The sequence below is a fragment of the Gopherus evgoodei genome, chromosome 1 (assembly GCF_007399415.2).
Source record: "Gopherus evgoodei ecotype Sinaloan lineage chromosome 1, rGopEvg1_v1.p, whole genome shotgun sequence".
NCBI lineage: Eukaryota > Metazoa > Chordata > Testudines > Testudinidae > Gopherus > Gopherus evgoodei.
In genome coordinates this window covers 363199823-363217645 of record NC_044322.1, presented here as the reverse complement: position 1 = coordinate 363217645, position 17823 = coordinate 363199823, and the positions used below count along the sequence as shown (strand labels likewise).

The 17823-nt window shown below is 49.4% G+C and overlaps 1 protein-coding gene across 2 annotated transcripts in view; it reads left to right on the top strand.

Moving 5' to 3' along the window:
- Positions 1 to 17823, top strand: part of NRF1 (nuclear respiratory factor 1) — a 131491-nt gene that overhangs the window by 97483 nt on the left and 16185 nt on the right. Inside the window, exon 11 of one of the 2 annotated variants that reach the window (XM_030581115.1) lies at positions 8582 to 8638. The exons of the other annotated variant lie outside the window; for it this stretch is intronic. Coding sequence (XP_030436975.1) covers positions 8582 to 8638 — 57 coding nt within the window. The remainder of the gene's footprint in view (positions 1 to 8581; positions 8639 to 17823) is intronic. 2 annotated transcript variants of the gene reach the window in all.

Sequence of the window (17823 nt, the reverse complement as noted above, 5' to 3'; positions counted from 1 at the left end):
CGAACAGGGCCGGCTCTAGACATTTCGCCGTGCGGTGGTCCTCCTGCTGCTTACCGGTCCCACGGCTCCGGTGGACCTCCCGCAGGCGTGCTTGCGGGCTCCACCGGAGCTGCGGGACCAGCAGATCCTCCGCAGCCACGCCTGTGGGAGGTCCACTGGAGCTGCCTGCTGCCGATGGCCCCAGGCCCCCGGAATCCTCTGGGCGGCCCTGCTTCTCCCTTGCCCTCTCTCTTCCTCCCCCCCCCCGCCACCACAAAGAGTTTTGACATCCACTCCTATTATCAGACAGTTGAGACTTAGTCCCTCCAGCTGTCACAGCTGATGCTGCCTTGGTTTAAGCACAGGGCCATTTACCTTCCACGTGTCATGAATTAGGGGAAATGGACAGGCGGGCTGGGTCTGTTTAAAAATTAAAGCTGATTACAAGGCATTAACATTACATTTAAAGAAATAGACAGCAGCCCGCCTCGTTCATCATCACTGCAATATGTTCCCCTTTGCTCTGAGCTGAAGAGAGCACACTGATATCAACGAGACATCGGCATCTACTTGGGCCCCTAACTTTATGTGTATCTTAAAAATCACAGCTTGTGGATTTCATTTCTGCCGGGAGATTTAAAAGCCATTCTGCTTCCCACACCCTGAATGTAACCACCATTTCTGTGTGATCACGCTAGAAAGAGTTCTGGCTCCTCAGCGCAACGCCTTTCTTCCTAGTGACGATACACCCAGTGTCACTAGCGCTGTGATTTTTCCAAGTTGCTTGAAAGAGTTACGTGTCCAGATCCTGTTGAATTACAATGGGATTTGGGTGCCTAACACACTTAGGCAACTTTGACTAGTCAGTCTCTGACTTTTGCCTGAGGAGGAGTGATTATGAGGGAGCAACCTTATTTGGGGGTGGGGAATGATAGACGGTTGAGTTGGCATTTCTTGCCAAGTGGTGTCATATGACACACACAGCTAGATGGACAAATGTTTAAAAAAAAATTTAAAAGTCCCTCAGTTGAGCATCCCAGTCCCAGGACTGAGTGGGTCCATTTTCAGGCAATTGTGACCACAGGGAGCTGTAAGTGCTCAGCGATGTAGAAGGGGTTGTACTGCTGCGGCTTCCCTACAATGGTGGGGCTGGATGGTGTCATCCCAATGAGCTGCACTAATTAAATAACGAAGGGCAATTTGCTTTACAGTGCTTGGACTGCACTGCGCCTTGTTGTAAACATAGTTATAGTCAGCAAAGCAGCCAGTGGGGCATTCCCTCCCTCTCCCATAACAGTGGCATCCACAGTCATTTTGCTTGGCTGACAAGTTCAGAGCAGGATTTGTCTAACCGTGGCAGCAGAACAAGATCAGCTGCCCCTTAAATTCCCGCCAAGCTCTCTCTGCTCTGCGCGCTTTTAGGAAAGAGGGGGCACTGTTCCTGACTCTAATGCCAAATGTGATTACAAACATATATTTGTTGCTTGTTTCAATGCCCAGAATGTGCTCAGGGCTCCCCCAACATGTAGGAAGACACAGTCCCTGCCCCCAAAGAGCTTTCATTCTGATAGCAGCCACCATGCAAAAACGTGCCCCTTCACTCAGTCTTCTCCACCACTCTCACTGTCCGAAGTTCCTTGCTCACCGTCCTTTGTCATCACTCATCAGGCAGCCTTGAACAAGTGCTGCAGTAGCCCCCTCCCTTGTTCAGGGGCCCAGCCAAGCTGCCTCCATGAACAGACAGCTGGTGAGGTATCTATGGGAGTGCCAGCCCACAAGAGGGGGACGTGGATTCTTGTGCTCTCTGATCCCTGCTGATCCTCTGGTGTCTGGGTCCTGCATAGAGGAGAGTGAAGTAGCACCTGCTGCTGCTCCTTTTGGTGCAGTTTCAGGCTCCATGGTGGCTGACCTCATTCCTGGGAGAAGCAGATTTTCTTTTCATGTTGGGGGCCTTCTTCTGGGCCTTGTACACCCTTGGCTGCATTGTCATTTTTCTACCCATACTCTCCCCTTGAGGGCAGGGTTGACTGAAGTGATGCCGAGGTATAACCGTGGTGCAGCCTGTGGTTACCCTCAATTGGTTCCGATCAGAAGGGGCTCTACCACCTCTGTGCTCTGCGCCTCTATGTTACTGATGAGGCTGGCTGCACTCTGAAATTTTTGATGCAAATAGACCCTGGCTCTCAGAATCCTGGCAGGCTGCCCACATGGCTATTAGCTGGACAAAGTTTGGGCATCCTCTGTTTTTAGGAAAAGAGTGAAGAGTCCATTAGAAAATGTTAAGGGGGGGGGGTTTGGTAGAAGAAACATAGTCTAACCTGAGGGCAGCTTTGAGCTCTTTCTTAATGGATGTCAGTGGGAGAGGGATGCAATTTGATCCAAATGGGAAGCTGGCTCAAATCCCAGCAAGCTGTTGTAACTATATAAGGCATCTTACGAAGTGAGACTGTTCCTCCCATAAACTTCCCCTGCAGGCAGAAGAAATCCCTTGTAAATTAAGCTGCAAACAGGGGCTTTCCCAAATACATTTGTTTAATTTAATTTCAAGCACTGAAGCGTGTTTGTACATCTGTCCCTTTAAGAGAGGAATAGCCTTGACATGTATGTTAATTGAAGTTCCTTCACAGTGGAGTCAGACCCAGTCATTGTAGCCTTCATCAGATCTTTGCCGCACAGACTGATTTAAAAATCTTGTGCCCCTAGGACTTAACTAAGAGCCCGATCTCAGTGTGGGCTATCTCACTGTAGTCCATGGATGTACTCCAGTGAGTTAAGGGTTAGAGGTGGGGCCCTAAAACTCTGTGCATGGCATAGTGGTGAAGGCAGCCTGTGTTTGGAATTAATTTTATGAGCCGGTCACACAAGACGTTTGTGCTTCTGCTTTTATAAAACGTATCACTTTCATCCTTTGGTTGCTATTTCCTAGGGTGACCAGATAGCAACTGTGAAAAAATGGGACAGGGGGTAGGGGGTAATAAGTGCCTATATAAGAAAAAGTCCCAAAAAATCGGACTGTCCCTTTAAAAACCAGACATCTGGTCACCCTACTATTTCCTAAAGAGTCAAGCGCCATTGCTGGCTTTGAAAAGGGGCTGGATAACATTTCTAGCTACTCGTGCCAAGAAAGGAGTAATCAGTGCTCGTACCTCAAGGTGCCAGCAGATCATGACAGGGGTCAGGAAGGAATGTTCTGCCACCCCAGTGTACAGCATGGCTAGTTACCACAGTGTGTGGCCTTTGTCTGAATCATTCAGTACTGGCCTCTGCTGAAGATAGAGTACCCAGATCTTATGGAGCAGTCACCTGATAGGATTTTTCAAATCCTAAATGCAAATTGGAAATAGCCACAGGCAAATTCCAACTTGACCAGTCCGTCACTTCCTGGTAATCCATCCTCTTATGCTCCTCCCCCCACCCCCACCCCAGATTGCAGCCCAGCAAATGAATGGGGTAAGACTGACATCGGTGGCCAATACCTGCTCTCTGCTGTCATTGGGTGGGTCATAATGACAGGCTTGAATGTGAAGCCATTTTTCTCTTGCCCTGTGACCAGGAGGGGAATGTTCATGTTGCTGCCCCTTGTTGCCTTTGGCAGCAAATCATGCCCTCAGCTGCCCTGTGGAGGGCAGCATGTTTCTCTCTTGAGCCTGGTGTCTTCCCAGTGACCTTCTCAGCACATGAAGACAGCTTGGCTTTGCTGTAAAGCAGCTCTTGTGACTGCAGTAATCCGCAGGCAGTAAACAGCTGTGTAGGAAGATTGCAAGAGGAATCGGCCTATTTTTCTGCACTGCAGACTTTGGCATGAGAACACAAGATTCGGGGCGGCTACTTCTACTGCAGCACACCCACCTTTATGCATTCTATCCGTGGCTGCACGACACAGCCAATCAAACCCCTTCCCAGAGCCTGTCTTCCCCTCGGGGCTCAGGCTGCCGCGCGTGCTACACTCTTGGACAGGAAATAAGACTTCAAAATGGCACAGGGGTGCTAATTACTTGGCTCCGCAAGTCCATCAGGAGGGCAGTGTGTTTGGAGCAGTTCCAGATGTCACTATGCAGCCCTTTATCTCTCATAGTGGAGAGGGCGCAAGGGGTTCTGAGTCAGTGTCAATCTGCAAAATAAATTACAAGATGCAAAAAGTGATTGCTCCTGAGGTTGTTTCCCCTGGATCTTTTCCAGTAAAGTGGGGGGGAGGGAGGAGCCTAGATCTGAATTTGACTCCATCCTCACCCCACTGAGAATGGACTCCTTTGGCTTCCTTTATTCCTGGGCAAAAATAACTCTTGAGGTAACTTCCTATCCTACATAACTCTTCTGTGGACTCTCAAATAGCCCTCTCTGCCAGGGAGGCTACTCACTAGCTGCTATTCCTAGACCAGAATGTTCTACGAAATAACAGCTGTACACACAGCATCTTGGATTTTGTACCAATTAGGTGCTGACAGCGTGCCCTGTGCTGATAGAAAGTCCTTGCTCCAAGAGCTCCCAGGCTAAAGCACAGACACACTGGGAGACCCAGAGAAAGGACATTAGCTTGGAACTTGTTCAGAATTAATCATGGCACCATTTACTATTCCCATAGCTGGTCTATAGATCAGTCATTTTCTCTCCCTTTTCAAGGAGAGGATGAGTGTGGATCCTCTTGGTCTTGGAGTTCTGAGGATCCTTTAGTTTCCTCATCTCTACCTCCCCTGGTGATTTAAGTCATCAAACTCAAAGCATCTTCCAGGGGAAGCTTAGTAAATATTCATAGGATCCTGCTTACAAGGAACAAAGTGTAGGAGGCAATCATGAACTAAGTTGTCTAATCTTCAGTTGCTGAGACTCTGAGAATAGGTGTTACAGCGGCAGCTGCAGCATGATTTTCCTAGATATGATCCCATTGATGTGATTCAACCCTCTTCTGGAAGAAGCTTCTTTTATCAGGTAGAGAGTAGTTGTTACCTGCCTCTATAATCTTTTGCTTCTCCACTGGATCTGCCAAAAAATGCCAACAGCATGTGTTTGTGACATGGACAAGTTGTCCACTAGGAAACTGACTAAGACAGTCCCTCAGTTCATAAGTTACTGAACAGCCTTCAGAAATGACCATCTGTCACGACTGGCTAGGACAGATTTGAACAGGAGACCTGTCAGTGAAAGGCTCTTATTTCCTATTCCCCTGAGATGTCCAATTTCTCCCCTGCTAAAACAAATTCTGTGTATTTTCAAGCTCTAGCAGATGCCGTTTGATGTGCATAAAACTGTGTGTTCATTGTACTTTAAAATGTAAACGTATATATTTAATTGCAGCTGTATTCATGGCTCTGTTGCCCCTTAACCTCTGAAATCATGGGTGTTTATTTCAGTATAGGTCAAGCCAGATTGGCAGTGATCTTGTTGTAGACTGTTTTGTCTAAGCTCTGGTTCAACTGCATTGAAGTCACTGGAGTCAACAAGTCAATGGAGCTGTCCAGTTACATCCTCAATGAATTTAACCCACTGATAGCTTTTAAATCACAATGTGTCATCTTACAAAATGCATGTGTACTGAGATTCTCAGGTAAGAATTTCAAAAGCACCTTAAGTCCCATTTCGAATCTGACAGCACTTGGGAAGTCTAAATGAAAGTTTATAAGAATTAGGATTCTGCATGTGCTATCTCACTTTTGAGAATGGAACTTGGGCTTCTAAGAAGCTTTTGAAAATGTTACCTATCAATATTTACAACAGAATTATTTCTTCAAACTGGGAGTTACTTCTTTCCGTTCATGTATCAATCAGAATTTTTAACCTGTTCTGTTGTCCCTTAAGGCAGTGGTTCTCAACCTTTGCAGACTACTGTACCCCTTTCAGGAGTGGTTTTGCATACCCCAAGTTTCACCTCACTTAAAAACTACAGAATCAGACATAAAAATACAAAAGAGTCACAGCACACTAGTACGGAAGAAAGTGCTGAGTTTCTACTTTTAACCGTATAATTATAAAATAAATCAATTGGAATATAAATACTGTACTTACATGTTAGTCTGATACTTGTGCCTCTTTTTCACTTGTGAGCCTTGTCTGAAGCCCAAGTCCCCCGCCCAGAGCTGAAGCATGTAACTTAGCTTTGTGGGGCCCTGCTTGCCACCCCTAATGCCAGCCCTGCACTTGCGACACCCCTAAACCTGTCCCACACTGCCCTCCCTGCCAGTGGTTGAAGCCTCCTGGTTGAGAAATACTGATCTAGATGAGCTGAGTACCCATTGGAACACATCTGTGGAGCCATGGTTCAGAACTACTGCCGTGAGGTAGAGAACAAACAGGCCTGTTATGGAAGGGGCTGCTTAATTTTTCTTTGAGTATTTGTCTGTGTGGATCCCACTTGAGGTGCACATGCGCCCAAGAATCTCAGTACTATACTAGCTAACCACACTCAGTAAAACCTGTTGTGTTATGGCTTATGACACATAAATGTTGTACATTTTAGTCACCAGTCCCAGTCTGTAAACCGTTTTTTATCAATAGATGTGCAGAGTTAAAGAGCAGTAATCAGCCAGAGGTAGTAGCATACCAAAAAGAAATAGCCCCCACCATCTACACAACAAAGATGCAATGCAAAAAAATGCTTTTTAAAAATTTTGACTGTAAAAATTGTCCCTTATGCTACACCTACTATGGCTTTGAGTCATGTGTTTACTCTGATTTATTGCTTACAGTGCTGAAGGTGTACAGGACATGTACAGTGGGTGATGTGTGCCAAACAGTTAACAGGTTCCAGCCCTAAAAATGTACAGTCTACAGGCAGTGAAAGATTAGCCTGTGACAATCCAGCACAGAACAGAACAGAACAAAGAGCAGAGTGTGGTCATTGTAGCAGGAATGTTTTATTGGAAGGGAGGCAGGGGGCGTAGGCGTTAGGGTTAGGTGTTACTTTGGAGGAGAAAAGAGAAGAAGCTTGGACTCTCTCAGTGACTTTGTCTTCACAAGGAAAAAAGTGTGTTCTTAACTCGAGTTAGTTAACTAACATGAAGCGAAGTCCTAGTGAAGACAAAGCCATTTATATATCACGCCTTCACTAGAATTTTACTTCACGTTAGTTGACTCCAGTTAGCTAACTCCAAAGAACACACTTGTTCCTGAGTGAAGACACCCACGGAGCTGGTAGAATTCCATGAGAGTGATTCTAGATTCTAGGCTGCTGCATGCTCCACAGTTGTATGCAGTGGTGTTGTGGCTGTGTCGGTCCCAGGATGTTAGAGAGACAAGGTTGGTGAGGTAAAAGATGTTATCTCACTCACCTTCATGTTCCACAGACAAAATTGTCCTTTATTGCGGAAGGGGGACCGAAGAGTCAGGCCCCAGCTGCACTTTTGGATTCCACACCGAATTTGCAGTACAGGCAGGAAAACCTTATTTGATCTCATAGATATTGAGTGAGGATTAATACAGAACCTCGTGATAGCAATTTTACAGCATCCCTCTTCTGCCTTTGAAATCATATACCATTGGATTGGCCTAAGAAACCGCACCAAAATGGGGTTCTAAGTAAAAGCAGTCGTAGGCACTCACTTAATCAGTGTTTTATCATAACGAACGGTTGACATGAGCTTGTTGCACTGATGAAGACAGATTTACTTCATTCCTAACACACACAAAAATGAGTGAAGAAAAGAACCTGCATATCTTGGCCTGTTTGTCAGCCATGAATGTAGCTCTGTGTGTTAGCAGTTCACTACTGAACAAGCCAGTGAAATGCTCGGAAAGGCATCGTTTAGATGAGCCCAGAGAATATCTGGTTACATATTACTCTACTCCCTGAACAATAGTTGCTTTGTACTTTCACGTATTAAGTGCTCGACAGTGTGTGTTAATGTTGGTGTTCATATGTGATCCTAGTGTGTGAAGTGTACCCTGACTTTTGAAACACATTTAGATTTAAGTCTGTTGTAACCCAAAAATATAATTTCAGACTAGTTTATCTTTTTTTTTTTTAAGTGACTGTTGGGTGAGATGGGGAGAGAACCTGGATTTTAGGAACTCTCTGACCTAGTGCTCTGGGATGTGTAAAGTCCCAGTTTGGCATCCATCTTTGGTCGTGTGTCTGTGTGGTTTTGTTTTGTTTTGTGTTTTGTTTCGTTTTCACCTCACACACACACTTTCCCTGGGAGTGGAGGGGAGATCATTAACAGATGGGGACCGTGGCTGTTAGGAACATGCGGCAGCCCCTGCCTGTTAGGCTTTCTGTGGTCTGATTATGTCACTGATCTAAATATTAGCATGAAATCTCCTTTCTGGTGAAAAGTTTTGCACTAATGATCTGCTAAAGGGAGTATTAATACCTGGGATGATCAGTAATAATTGCACACTTCCTGCCCCTAAACTGTTTATGTAATGTAAAATATAGTTAGAAATATATAGTCTAGCGTATCTAATATTTTGGTGATACTCCATATGTGGACACTGAATATGGCTTTTAATTCCATGAAGGGCAAGAATGACTTCTGTTCAGTTGTTGTCCTTCACAAGTGGAGTGAAGAGGGCATATTTCTTGTCCATACATGGGCTATTCTGGTAATACCATCCCCCTGCGATATTTTTGCCCTTTGTTCAGCATTTTATACTTGCATTTTATTGTCAGGCTTCCTAGCAGCAGACTGTTCAGGTTGCAAGTGGAGGCTAACAGAAAATCCCACAGGTGAGTTAATGTTTGTGGTGGTAGTTTGGGATGTTGGGATAAAGCTGCTGGTTGACGCTATTGCTTGTTTCTGTAGGCATTCTGATCACGTGGTATTTCTTAGCACAAAGAGGGACACGTCTGTCTATCTTTTTCTCTCACTTCTATGAGTGAAGAGTAGTAGAATTCAGATGTAAATGTACCTGTGGGTGTGTTAAATTTGCATACGTGCAGTCAAATTCACAGATACATACTAGTGTAACAATCCTGGGTGTGGGGTAGATATGCACATGCTAATACACTGAGGGCCTGATCCAGCTATACTCCTTAAGGCTAAACGCCTGTGGAAGTTGATGGGATTACTACCCAAGAAAGGAATGAGTGTGACAGGATTGGGCCCAAAATACTATTTCACTAATATACTCAAGTAGCAGCACTTGTGGTGAGGGCAAGAGGGGTGTATGTGTGATATTTTGATTTGTAAGATGTCTGATTCGACATCTTAGAGAGCATGTGCATAATGCGTAAAACACAATAGTTATACAAAGAAAAGCCTCCCCTCCCCCCTCCAAACGTAAACTGCCACCAACCCATCAGTGCCGAGGAACTACAGTGAGGGCATTGTAGAAAAAACAGAGTCCCCTAGAGATCATCCCGTTTGACCTGTGACAGACCAGTGAACTCCAGTGGGTGTGCGTCCGCTCACTTGCACTGGAGTTCACTGGTCTATCACAGATGGATTGCAACTATGTACATACACACACACTTCTCTGTTTGATACATAAACACACATGGCATATATTTCGCTAACAGTCATCATGATCCATGAGGGATAGGTGACCAAGACAGTAGCCCCCCAAGTGTGGGTGCCTTCTCTTCTCTTCTCAAACTATTTGAGAAATGCAATTGTGTGTGTGAGAGATAACTGGAGTGTGAGGTAACTGTTAAGTATTTTTTTAATTGTTTTAAATAAATTGAATTTAAATACATTTTAAAATGCCTTTGTGACTTCAAATTACTGTTATGTATATTTTAAAATAGATTTTGTCCTTAAAAATCAAAATAACAGAGCATCACTTTCAGGTGCGGTTCTCCCTTCACACTTCAGAACTTGCAGCTGCCATTATACAAAGGCCCTCTAGAGAATATGGGATCCTAAAGGATATTTTAAATGTAAAACTACACTCAGCTTAGATATAATCTTTACTTTATGGAAAAGCCCTGTAGACTTTAATACAGATTAAACTAATAGATTTCAATAGAAATGTCATAGTATTCCAGAGCAATTGCCCTGAAAACCACTAGAAATTAATAGAGAATGTAGAAGTCTGCACTGTAATTAACATAGTTTTCAGGGAAGGGGTGATTTTAAAATATTTATGGTAAAACATAATGAGACTAACTATTCAGAAGTTTTAAAAACTATAATATGGTACCTTGGCCATTTGACTAAGATCAAACATACCAGGTTAATAGCTGATGCATCCTCTGTTTGGGGACCACAGAGGAATCTCCTCTGCGGCTGATTAGGTGTTTCCCATCTCTAATATCTAGAAAGCTTTGTCCTCATAACACCTTTTAGCCAGCTACCTAAAATATCCTCCACTGCTGTTTATATTTCATTAAAAGAAAACAAAGCTTCAAGTTTCTAACTTTAGTAAAAGTTAGATGTCATGATTCTTTCTTTCTTAGTATTTTTGACTAGGTTTCCTGTATATTTGAATTGACCATGATACAGATGGCTAATCTTATCAGGTTTACTCTCTTCTATTCTGTAAAGCCAGCTGATCAAGGGAGCTTAGTAGAAAGGTGGATTAGTCCACTAGACTTTTGGAGTCCTAGGTTCTTCTTCGAGTGGTTGTTCATGTCCATTCAAAGTAGGTGTGTGCGCGCCACGTGCATGCCAGCCGGAAGATTTTCCCTTAGCAGCGTCCGTAGGGTCGGCCTGGGCACCCCCTGGAATGGCGCCATCACGGCGCCCTATAAAGGGGCCCGCCGACCCTCCACCCCCTCAGTTCCTTTTTACCGCCGGTGACGGCTAGCTGGAACTTCTCTTTCGTAGCAAGTTGGCAGTGTCCTATCCTTACTATTTAGTCCATGTATTCAGTCATATTATAGTTAGATAGATCTTTGTATATAGTTTTTCATAGTTGGGGGTCCCCCTCCCAGAGTCTTCGTCGCTCGCTGGGGCATGCCCGGGTCCCCCGGGTTCAAACTCTGCAAGGACTGCAGGAAATTCATGCCCAAGAGTGACCCGCACTCTGCGTGTTTGAGGTGCCTCGGAGAGAGTCACCAAAAGGACTGGTGCTCTATCTGTAGAGGCTTCCACCCGCGAACTCTTAAGGACAGGACTCAAAGACTTAGAGTCCTCCTGATGGAGGCGGCCCTGCAACCACCCTTGAACCCAGAGCCAGCCGAGGCAAGGCCCAGCACGTCGTCCTCGGTGCGGAGTGCCCTGGCATCGACATCAGGACTTAGGGCCCAGCCCAAGTTGTCGAAAACCTGGCACCGGACAGAGTCGGGTCATAGGAAGTCAGCCTCAGTGCGGCACCGCTCACCTTCGCCGGTGCCCGCCAAGAGAAAGAAGCCGGTGAGGGATCGGTCACCCCACCAGAATCTGAGGCCGACGCCGTCCGCGGGTGTAAGCGGACAGGCGGGACTACAGCCTTCCGCGGTTCTGTCGACTCCCGCACCACAGAGAGGGCAGTCGAGTCCGGACCAGCCTAACTCCCCAGACCTCAGCGGAGACATACGCCCCCCGTCGATGCCGGAGGTGTTCGAGGCGGCCTCAGACCTAATGGGCCTCCCGGGACCGGCCTCCCCACATCGTAGGGAGTTGCCTACTGTGGTCCGTCCACCAGTACAGTCTAGAGGCAAGCTGGCCATGCTGTCACCTCCCTCCCCCCACCGCATTGTGAAGGCGGCACCGGACCAGAGGAGAGGCTCCCTGCCGCCTCCGTACCGCTCTCCTTCGGCACCGGGCACTGCTCCCCCCAGGTCCTCCTACTTAGAGACCTCAGACTCAGAGGCAGACTCCTATTGCTCCAGCTGGTCGCGGAGCAGGAGATCGGTTTCAGGGGTGAGCCACCAACGTTACCCGCAGTGGCAGCAACAATGGCAGCCGCCCTTGCAGTGGCCGTTTTGGACTCCCTAGGCCTACCATCAGTCGGTAGGCCAGGCGTTTGGCCCTCGATCACGGTCGGCTTCGGTGTCGTTGACATCGATGGCCCCAGCGCAGCTGCCTCCCCCACCATCACTATCGCCGGGCAGGGGTGTGCCATTGTCAGGTTCAGCACCCCCTAATCGGGCAGCGACACCAGCAGCGGCTCCAGTTTGGGCTCCGCCGGCACCGCATGATACACCAAGTCGCTCACTGGCGACCCCGGTACCGGCCGCAGTGCCGCATTTAGACTCGGAACCGGCACCGCAACCTCAATACCGTGTGCCGCAGGACCCTGAGGGGCTGCATGCACCGGAGGAAGGGTCGTTCCATGTAATCTCCTCGTCGTCGTCCCCGGACGAGGCAGTCTCGGGCACAGCTGCAGCACCGGCCCTAGAGGACAATTGAATCCTCCAACAATTGCTTCAGCGAGCAGCTCAAAGCCTCGCAATCCAAGCGGAGGAGATCGAAGTGGATGTGGACCCTGTAGTGGACATCCTGGCCCCCTCAGGGCCATCCAGGGTGGCCTTCCCACTGATAAAGACGATAGCGGATACGTCCCTCACCCTATGGCAAACACCAACCTCATTGGCTCCTACTGCCAAGAGGACGGAGTGGCGCTACTTCGTCCCCTCTAAAGGGCACAAACACCTGTACACCCACCTTCTCCCTGACTCCCTGGTCGTAGACGCGGCTAACCAGCAGGAGTGTCAAGGGTTTCAGGGGTCGATACCGAAGAGCAGGGATGCAAAAAGACTTGAGCTCTTTGGAGGAAGGTGTACTCCACGGGGTTTCTCCAACTCCGCTTTGCCAATCAACAGGCAATAGTAACCCTATATGGCCACAACACGTGTTCGGCCATGTCGAAGTTTGCGGAGCTCCTTCCTCAGGACTCGAGATCAGAGTTTTCGGCCCTAGTGGAGGAGGGCAAACTGATCTCTCGAGCCTCCCTCCAGGCCGCCTTAGATGCGGCGGACTCAGCCTCGCGCACCCTGGCCGTGGGCCTGGTCATGCGGCGGGGAGCCTGGCTCCAGGTCTCGGGCCTGCTCTGTGAGGTCCAGCAGATGATTCAAGACCTCCACTTCGAAGGACAGATGCTATTTTCAGAGAAAACAGACAAACGTCTCCATAGCTTAAAGGACTCGAGGGCCACGCTTCGCTCACTGGGCTTGCATACCCCCGTGACCCAGCGCAGACAATTTAGGCCGCAGGCGGCCCCTCGCCTATACCAACCACAGACTCACCAGGAGTTGGGGCGCAGGCGGGCAGAAATGGCAGGAGGTGTCACCAGCACCACCCCTCTGGCCAGGTGTCTAGCCAGTCCAGACCACCATCTGGGCCTAGACCCCCTATTTGATGGTACAGTCGAGGATGACCTACCGATAGAGACTCTGGATCCTTCCACCCCTACCTTTGGGTCACGTCTGTCCCACTTCTACCATGCCTGGTCCCAAATTACGTCGGACAAATGGGTGCTCCACACAGTAGAGAGGGGATATTCTATCCAGTTCTCCTCCCTTCCACCCCATCAACCCCACTCCCTGTTCCTCTTCAGGGACCCTTCTCACGAGCAACTTCTAATTCAAGAAGTGAAGTCCCTCATGGAGGCAGGGGCAGTGGAGGAAGTCCCGCGGGAGCTCGGGGCAAAGGCTTCTACTCCCGGTATTTCCTAATACCGAAGGTGAAAGGGGGCCTGAGACCCATCCTAGACTTGCGGCGCCAGAACAAGTTTGTGCGAAAACTCAAGTTCCGCATGGTCTCCCTGTCCTCGATTATCCCCTCCCTGGATCCAGGAGATTGGTATGCTGCCCTGGACTTAAAGGACGTCTATTTCCACATTGCCGTAATCCCCCGACACCGTCGGTACCTCAGATTCATTGTGGCCGACGTCCATCTGCAGTTCACGATGCCCCCGTTCGGCCAGTCAGCTGCTTCCAGGGTCTTCCCGAAGTGCATGGCGGTAGTGGCGCCTTCCTGCGCAGGCGGGGCATCCAGGTATTCCCCTACCTGGACGAATGGCTCATAAAGGGCCGCTCCAAGGAGCAGATAGAGACCCAGGTGTTGCTCATCAGGCGGACCTTTCTCAATCTTGGCCTCCTTCTGAACGAAGCCAAATCCACCCTGTCTCCGATGCAATGAATAGAGTTCATAGGAGCGGTTCTGGACTCCACCCACGCCAAAACGTACCTGCAGGAGTCCAGGTTCCGTGCAATTTCCAAGCTCATCCTCAGACTGCACCGCACCCCGGTTACCATGACGCGAGTTTGCCTCCGGCTGTTGGGCCACATGGCGGTGTGCACCTATGTGGTGGTCCATACCAGACTCCAGCTTTGCCCGCTGCAGTCCTGGTTGGTGACAGTTTATCGCCCGGTCGGGGACCCCCTGAACTCAGTGGTGTCCGTTCCCCGCTTGCTGAGCTCGCTACGGTGGTGGCTCGACCCGCGGGAAGTCTGCAGGAGTGTTCCCTTTGCTGCCCCACAGCCCTCCCTCTCCCTGGTTACAGACGCCTCGAATCGAGGTTGGGGAGCACACCTGGGATGCCTCAAGATGCAGGGCTTGTGGTCACTGGAGGACCTCGAGTTGCATATCAATATCAGGGAGCTGAGAGCGGTTCGCCTGGCATGTTTGACCTTCTGGTCTCACCTGGCCGGCAGGTGCGTTTCAGTCCTTTCGGACAACTCAGCGGCAGTTTTTTATATCAACAAACGGGGGTGCACGCTCATCTCCCCTCTGCAGGGAAGCCCTCGTGCTGTGGGATTTCTGCGTTCACAATGCCACTCACCTGACGGCGTTCTGTCTTCCGGGGGAGCAGAACAGTTTGGCAGACACTCTCAGCCGCTCGGTCCAGGGTCACGAGTGGTCCCTCCGATGGGATGTGGTGCGCTCAATTTTTCAGCTCTGGGACTTTCCCTGGTTAGACCTGTTTGCTTCAAGGGAAAACAGGAAGTGCTGACGGTTTTGCTCCCTCCTGGGCTGCAGTCGGAGGTCTCTGTCGGACGCCTTCCTGCAGACGTGGGAGGGCGGTCTGCTCTATGCCTTCCCTCTGATCCCCCTGATACACAGGGTGCTTTTAAAGATTCGCAAGGATCACACCAGGGTAATCCTGATAGCTCCAGCGTGGCCACGCCAGCATTGGTACACGTCACTCCTGCACATGTCAGTTCAGGCTCCTCTGATGCTGCCCCTCCTCCTGGACCTGATCACGCAGGACCTGGGCTCACTCCACCGTCTGAACCTTGAGTCCCTTCACCTCACAGCCTAGATGCACCATCGCTGAACCCGGTGGAGGTGCAGTGTTCCCAGCAGGTCAGGCAGGTGCTGCTAGGTAGCAGGAAACCATCCACCAGGGCCACCTGCCTGGTTAAATGGCAGCGCTTCTCTGTATGGTCGGGTCAGCGGGTCACAACCCTCTGGGGGTACCAATTCCCACTGTCCTTGACTATTTGCTTCACCTAAGACAACTGGGCCTCTCCCTTTCCTCCATTCACGTACACTTGGCGGCCATATCCGCCTTTCATCCGGGAGAGGGGGGTGCCTCAGTGTTTGCGAGCCCACTGGTTGGGCTTTTCCTCAAGGGTATGGACAGGCTTTTCCTGCATGTGTGTCAGCCGACCCCTGCTTTGCACCTGAACCTGGTCCTCTCCGCCCTCTCGGGGCCTTCCTTTGAGCCTCTGGCTTCGTGCTCCCTGCTGTACCTATCGTATAAGACTGCCTTCCTGGTGGTGATCACCTCAGCCTGACGGGTGTCGGAGCTTCGAGTGTTAACGTCAGAGCCCCCGTACACAGTCTTATACAAGGACAAGGTCCAACTTAGACCTCATCCGGCTTTCCTATCCAAGGTCGTTTCGCAGTTCCACATGGGCCAAGATATCTTTCTTCCGGTGTTTTATCCGAAACCACACGCCTCCAGCAAAGAGCAGAGGCTACACTCCCTGGATGTCCGCAGGGCCTTGGCTTTTTACATAGAGCATACCAAGCCGTTCAGATGCTCGACTCAACTCTTCGTCACAGTGGCAGAAAGGATGAAGGAGCTCCCCGTCTCCTCTCAGCGAATCTCTTCGTGGATCACGACCTGCATCCGGGAAGGCTACCGCATAGCTAAGATCCCTGTCTCTCCGGTCACTGCCCACTCCACTAGGGCACAGGCCTCCTCGGCGGCATTCCTGGCTCAGGTTCCGATTCAGGAGATTTGTAGAACGGCCACGTGGTCCTCCATCCACACATTCTCATCTCACTATGCCATCACGCACCAGGCGAGGGATGACGCAGCCTTCGGGCGTGCAGTTCTACAGTCAGCAGTGATCTCCGATCCCACCTCCTAAAGTTAGGCTTGTGAGTCACCTACTTTGAATGGACATGAACAACACATCTCGAAGAACAACAGTTACTAAAAGGTGGGTTACCGTTTTTTCAAATGTTGTTTAGATCACAAGTGGAAATGAGCAGCATGGGGCACGGGTCACTTGCTGGAAGATTCTCTGCACCTTGAAGTCTTTAAACCATGATTTGAGGACTTCAATGGCTCAGACATAGATTTGATATAGGAGTGGGTGGGTGAGATTCTGTGGACTGCGTTGTGCAGGAGGTCAGACTAGATTATCATAATGGTCCCTTCTGACCTTAAAGTCTGTGATTCTGTGTTTGGTCTCCTAGTCTCCATTTGCCACATCTCTCTCTTGCACAAAAATTGGCCAGGTTTTAGCAGACGTGCGGTCCCTGCTTGAGAGAGGCCCCAAATTAGCATCTTAGGTAGGGAATGAGTTACACAGGAGCAGAGCCACATGAGGAAAACGTACACAGAGTATGCGCACACTTTGCGTCTAACTCAAGCTGGTCTGAGTATCCTTATTCAGCTCCAGATTCATCCTCCGCATCCTATGGAGGTGAGGGAGGGAGGAATAGGTAACTTAGCCGACAGGGTCATAAACTGAGGATTTGAAATTGGTTTCCCATGGAAAAAACCAATTGCTTCTTTGTCTCCTCTCCTAGCTCCTCTTTTTTTATCAAGTAAGAAGAACATAAGGTTTTTAGAGATACATCAGAACAAGGCCCAAATGACAGAAGAGGAAGGTAAAGGCTCAGCATTTCAGAATACAGGAATATTGTTAAGATATCTGAGAGTATTAACTGAAGGAATTTGCAGTCCCAGCTTGTGATGAAGTATACAGACCGCAGTGACCAGAAAGGGGATAATCAGAGCCTCTGGCCCCAGTCAGCCCCACTCATTGCACCTGTACAAGGTGTCAAGGTGTTGTGCAGGAGGCAGGAGAGAGGAAAAAGGCAGCTCAGTGATGGCTGACAGGGAGAGGGAGTAGACCTTCTGAGCTAGTCCTGTGAAGGAAGGAAGGCCTGGCTGGGGCTGGAACCTAACTAGAGCCTCCTTGGGACAGGTAGGCCTGGTACAGGGCCTTTTTGTCTCTCATAACTAGTTTGGGCTGCCCTTTGTTTTGGGACCAACAGAAGAATAAGCCGGGCCAGAAACTGTGAGAAAAGGCCAGCCATGGGCTACAGTAGGAAGCAGCCCAAATATACCGCAGGGGGTCTGAACCGACCTTCTCTGCTTTATACAGAGCCCCGGAGGCTGCAACCCAGGGTAGAGGGTGGGCCTGGGTTCCTCTACTGGGGCAGGGGGCATGATGAACTTGGGGCCAAGGGCTGGCAGGCCCAAAAAGCCTGAAGTTGGGCTGAACCACTGGCATGCCAGAAAGGGTGGGACTGTTACTGACCTGGCCGAAGAGCCAAGTCACAGGAAGAGACAGATCAGCGCAGGGAGGGGGCGCCGAAGGAGAAGAGCCCCTGCATCACGCCCAGCCACGAGGGAATGTGTCTGTGGTGAGTAGACTCTTCCACATAGCTTGGCAGAGCATGCCCAGGGCTACAACCTGCTCCACCCATGAACAGATGCTCTCAGGAGCCACAGAAGGGGTATTTTGCCACAATCCACAAATGCTCCCAGCTTGTGGATCCGTGCTTGGCCATGGCAAAGGACCGCATATTTGGATGGCTTGCTGGGGCCTCTGCATTCCCCCTTGTCCCTCAAAAAAAC